Source organism: Typopeltis vanoorti, chromosome 21, assembly GCF_054136105.1.
Source record: "Typopeltis vanoorti isolate ZY-2024b chromosome 21, IOZ_Tvanoo_1.0, whole genome shotgun sequence".
NCBI classification, from domain to species: domain Eukaryota; kingdom Metazoa; phylum Arthropoda; class Arachnida; order Uropygi; family Thelyphonidae; genus Typopeltis; species Typopeltis vanoorti.
The window spans coordinates 22715196-22721195 of NC_143569.1; the positions used below are offsets into that span (position 1 = coordinate 22715196).

Consider the following 6000-nt stretch of genomic DNA (forward strand, 5'->3'; position numbering starts at 1 on the left):
AACCAGGCTACGCCCCAGCCAGCATGAAATTTTGTCATTTTGTATTTTGGTTTAAGCCAATAAGAATACAATTTGGTCAGCTAAATCTCTAATTGTCAGCCCATCCTCATTCATTCAGTATCCAGGTAGATACTCAACAGGGTGCACCACAAGAAGGTGAGGATTGGACATTAGTTCAGAAACCCTGGTCGGTTCTCCACTTTCCTTTAAAGGCTATGTGGAGGTCTCTTCTCAGTTATACCACTTTGAACCTTAAGTATCCCTTGTGCTTTGCTGGTTGTAAAAATTTTTTTAAACAAACATTACCTTCTGACTTTGAAATATAGATACTATGGGAATGTATAATGCAATTCAAGACTATTTTTATATTATTATTATTACTGCGTAACACCTCCAGTGAGTCCAAGGACTCATCGATGGAGGGCACTTACTCTACAACTTACCAACTGTCTCCACCATCTGCAACTACCTTCATCATCTACAACAGTGCCATCTACCACCGACCGTCACCACCACTAGTATTTTCACAGACAATCACAATCATCGATTCCCATTGCGGGATTCGAAACCTTGGCATTTTGGCTGGAGAGCAGATTCTCTAACCACTAGGTCAACCAGACTGGCCTGACATCTCCAAGGAGCCCAAGGACTCATCGAGGGAGGGCACCTACTCTGCAGCTCTCCATCTCCACCACTCGTCAATCTGCCAACTACAGCAAACTGCATCTACCATCATTATCTACACCAACACGATCTACCATCCACTAGTATCTTTACAGACATTTGCCCATGGCGGGATTCGAACCTGCAGCCTTTTGGCTGGAGAGCAGATACGCTAACCACTCGGTCTTGTTTGCAGAGTAGTTAGCATGGAAAAGAGGTTAGAGAAAACTGTAGTAGAGAAACTTTGAGAAGAACAGTTTTCTCTAACCTCTTTTCCATGCTAACCACTTTTCTAGCCAAGTGGAGGCCATTATTAGATTTTCACTTTAACATGATCCTTGTTAATATGAAAAATAAAGATATTAAGAAGGAATAATAGGATTCTAAGTTAATGAATACTAACAATTAACATTGTTAGCATTCAGGAATATGTGAGCATAGTCGATCTCAGGTGTTTGATAGAAGGAAAAAATCCACAAGAAGACAAGATCTTGGTAAATTGATGCAGTTCAGAAGTGCCTTAGAAGAACAAAATATCAGATCTGAAAGTATTTGTATCCTGACATAATTTGGAGGACAGTTGATAGGAAGCTACTTATAATGTAAACTAGCTGAATAGATGAAACTGAATAGGGAATCTCACACACACACACACACACACACACACACACACACACACACACACACACACACACACACACACACACACACACACGCGCGCTATTCTTCATAGACACAAATAAAATGAAGCAGTAGTTTTTTGTTGCTCAAAATATAGTATAATGCCCTGAAAACCTATTTCAAAATAATTCATAAGAGAAATTTATTCTATGAATTTCTGGTGATCTCATTTGTTTCTATTGTTTGAAAGAAAAGAATAGAAAATCAAGGAAGGACTTTAATTTGCAGCAGCTATTTCCAAGATATCCAAGAAGAGCCATATTAATCCTATATATATATATATATATATATATTCTCTCTGCTCCTCCCTCTCCCCTTTTGAATATCACCTACAGCAAAAAACGTGGAACTGAGAAATGGTGATGCTTTATGCAAAGACTGCAATTCAAACCTGCTAATATGTGTAATTCTGTTTGATACAGAAATATGTGACATGTCTTATTACAAGAATATGAATTTTCTTTCGTAAATAAAATATAAGATTATATGATTAGTTGTGCGTTTTATTCACAGAACTATTTGTTTTGATTGTGTGATTGTCTTGATGACTGTGAGTAGATAAGATCAAAATCTGTATTTTTTAAGTTTAGCATTGCATTTGCTGCAAATATTAAATTGCAAGTTGCATGAACTGATAGTTATAAACATGTGTATATCTTTCTTCCTAAGGAGTTCACATTTCCCTCACATTACCTCAAAGCAACTTTTTATTGATTTTTTTTAAAAAAAAAACATTCATTTCTAGAAAATATGTTGTCATGTATTTTCATAATGCTAGTACATGTATTACAACCTCAATACTGTTTAGTTAAATGAGTTATGGTTGTAAAGAGGAAGCTACTGATTTTAAAGATTTGTTTTTATTGTTATTTTTGTACATAACATGGGAAGATATAATCATAAAATTAGAATATCACTAGGCAATCATATATACTTTAAGGTAATGAAAATTTTCAAAAGTAAATGTTTTTTGTTGGTTGTTTTTGTGATTTGAAATAAGATAGCATTGCATTTCAGATTTTGACACACAGCACAAGACAGCCCAATGTTGAACACATTGATGTAGTAGCAAGTATGGTTTCAAACTTTGTAAACTTTACAGTTAGTCACAGCTGAAAAATTTTAATTCAACATTAATGTTTCAATAATGGTTTCTACATTTCTGTTTTCTAGGGAATAAAATCACTAATGGAAGCCTGCCGTGAACTATATCCAGATGTGAAAAGATATTTGACAAAATCACTAAAAGAAAAATTAAAAGAAACAAATGATGAAAGTATCAATGTTAATATTCCATCAGCTTCATAATTTACAGTGTGTATATATATATATATATATATATAGAAAAAATAATAAATTAAGTTAAAAATTCTTGATTACTTGTAATCCTTTGTTATTCAGTTTTTATCATGATAATTAATACTTAAGGAATTGACAGCGTACACTAGAAATATAAATTAAATCAACTTTAATATATACTTTCCGATATTTCGGCAACGTCACGTTGCCATCTTCTTGGGAACTTAAGATAAAGACATGTGCACGCAATATATCGCAGCAAGTTCAAATATGAAAGACTATTCAGGGAATCAGCCTCAGCCCTTGGGAACATGCCAAACCTCAACAAATTTGGATGCATGAGACTGCCCCAAATTTGAGAAACATACATCAGAAGAACTTCAGCACAAAGGCCAAGAACACCTAATATAGCCCACCAGGGGCGGGGGGGGGGGGGGACACCATCAGGACTTTAAGAAAACGGTAGCTTCCTTGCTTCGTTTCTCATTTGCTGTTATATAGTACTCACCTGCACGTGTCTTTATCTTAAGTTCCCATGAAGATGGCAACGTGACGTTGCCGAAATATCGGAAAGTATATATTAAAGTTTATTTAATTTATATTTCTAGTATATGCTGTCAATTCCTTAAGTATTAATTATCATGTTTAACCAGTGTATAAGCCTTTCTACAGGAATCAGTTTGTATCATGTCTTCTTGCAATTTCTGAAATGCTCAACTCAACAAACTTAACTGTACTACATTATGTCATAAGCATTCAAACAAGTAAAATACAAAATTTAGATATAAAACCGAATCATATTACGTTACACTGCTGCAAATGATGCTTCTGTCAGCTCTCTCTTCCACCTGGGGGGTGGGGGGGACAGCAGTCCTTCATTTATTTGATTATACTAAGAATATAGAAAATAAATATCATAAAAGTGGCCAAATATTCTAGAGACCATTGAAAAAGCTTAGAAATGGAGAAAAGTACTGTAAAAGGAATCAGAGAAGATAAAGATGTCATTAAAACTGAAGATAAAGATATTTTAGATGTATGGAGTAATCACTTTGAAAGATTGCTAAATGAAGTAATCATTGTCAGCACAGTGGTAGAAAATTCCCAACAAGAATGCAGTCAGGAATATCTATACTTGAAGTAGAACAAGCCATCAAAATCCTGAAATGCGGAAAGGCAGCTGAAGTTGATGAAATTCGACAGAAACGGTCAAATACAGAGTTATAAAAATTTTATAGTCGCTGCATTGCATAATTCAGAAGGTTGGTCAGAGGGTTGAATTCAGATGTTTGGAGTAGAGTTCTCATAGTACCCATCTATAAAAAAGAGAAATAAAACTGAATGTAAGAATTACAGATGCATTTTCCTAATGCATCTGTAATACTTGAGAAACAACTAAGAAAAACTTTGGAAGGGAAGCTTGGTGAAGGACAAGCTGAATTCAGGCCAAATAGAGGTTGTTAGGATCATATTTTCACTTTAAGACAAATAGTTGAGAAATCTTAGGAATATAACAAGGATTTGTATTCAAGTTTTGTAGCTCTGGAAAAGGCATAAGAAAAAAAAAAGTGCCAAGAGAAATGCTCTTCAAAACGCTACAAATATATGGGACATCATATTGAATAATACGTGGTCTCTATTTAAGCTGTTAGTCATCAGTTAGAATTGAAGGAGGTACAGGAAGATAGTTTAATATTAAATCAGATGTGTGACAAGGGTGTACATTATCTCCATTGTCATTCATTATCTATATGGATCTCATTATGAAGGAAAGTGGTATTAAATCTTGATATTATAACTGGTTATAGTAATCTTAGCTCTTTACTTTATTCAGAATATGTTATACTTCTGATTCCCTGATTCTGATTAAATTGAATAACTGTTGTAATAAGTTTTTATGAAGATTAGCAATAAAAAAGCCCAAAACAATGAAAATAGGCAGAAACATTGAAAACATCAACTGTATCCTTAATGGAAAAACCTATACAACAAGTAAAACATTTCAGCTATTTAGGCACAATTTTTAATGAGGATGGTAAATTAATTTTTATTATTATTATTAAGAGGACCTCCAGGGAATCATTGAGGAAAATAGACAACAGACTTAGTAAAACTGGTATGGTAGGAAGTCAGCTGAATAAATTTTAATAAAGTTAGAAAGAAATATTCAAAACACTAAATTAACTGTATACAAGAGTGTTCAAACCACTTTTAACTTATGGATCTAAGAGCTGAGTTAAAAATAAAATACTTGATCAAAGTCGGGACAACAGATATGAGAGTTCCAAAAAATATTAGTAAAGTGAAACAGATGGCATCAATGGCCTGTCATATTAAAAATGAGGATATTAGGAGAGAACTTGCCATTTGTTAGTATTATAATCAGAATGAGAGAGGAAAGATCAGCAAAACAAGTGTTCTTTGCCAGATTGGCAGGAAAAAGATCCAGAGAAAGACCAAGATATAGGTGGTTGGATACAGTAAAAACTTCCTTAGAAGACAGAAATATAAGATCTGATAATGTTGGAGTCTTGACAGATAACAGATTAATTTGGAGGAAAATTCTTGATCAGAAGTTAGTAATAGTGTAACTTTTTTCGTGTGGTACTATCATACTATCCTATACACTCCTCTGCAGGTACATATGAGGAATTTGATGATGATGAAAAATACTTATATTATTGTTTTCATCCACAATTATTAAACCCAGATATGACAAAACAAAAATTTGCATGTGAATTATCTTCACAATTAGGGCATACTGATGCAACTTTTAGTGAAGTCAGCTGTCTCTAGCTGCATATAGCCTGGCCGTGAAGATACATTCAGTCCTCAACTTACGATCATCCCATTAATATGTTCACCAAAATACAACCCCATCCTTCAACCCATGGACCAGGATCTTATTACTATCTTCAGGGCATATTATTTAAGAAATAGTTTTGCTCAAGCACTATCTAGGTGATCTTGTCCCACACAAAATGCGCTGATCCATCATGTGATAGTTCAGTATGGTAGGCCGCTTTTGCCACAGGCTTTCTCAAAGCCACGATTCTCGCAATTTTTTCCTCTTGTAACCTGGACCTTGATCCAGGATTGTTCTAATCTTGTGAACATACTTTAGAGCATTGCACACTGAAACATTGACTTTGACCACTTCTTCACACAAGGACACTTGTTAGAATGGACTCTGTTGCTTTGTGCACATATACAGTAGATACAACTAGCACCTCTATCTGTCAAGAGTAACATGAGTTACCAACTACTTCCCCTGACAGTGTTGCCACTACTTTATTTACAGTCCTCATAGAGTGAGGTAACAGCACAGTGTAAGAATGGTGTTTGGAAAAAACTGAT

General features: G+C 34.5%; 1 protein-coding gene across 1 annotated transcript in view; it reads left to right on the plus strand.

Annotated features, from left to right (window-relative positions):
* The window catches only part of LOC150094671 (exosome complex component MTR3-like), a 177495-nt gene extending 174775 nt beyond the window's left edge, over positions 1–2720 (plus strand). Inside the window, exon 10 of the mRNA XM_090411435.1 lies at positions 2518–2720. Coding sequence (XP_090267561.1) covers positions 2518–2652 — 135 coding nt within the window. The 3' untranslated portion in view covers positions 2653–2720. The remainder of the gene's footprint in view (positions 1–2517) is intronic.
* Positions 2721–6000: the final 3280 nt, after the last annotated feature.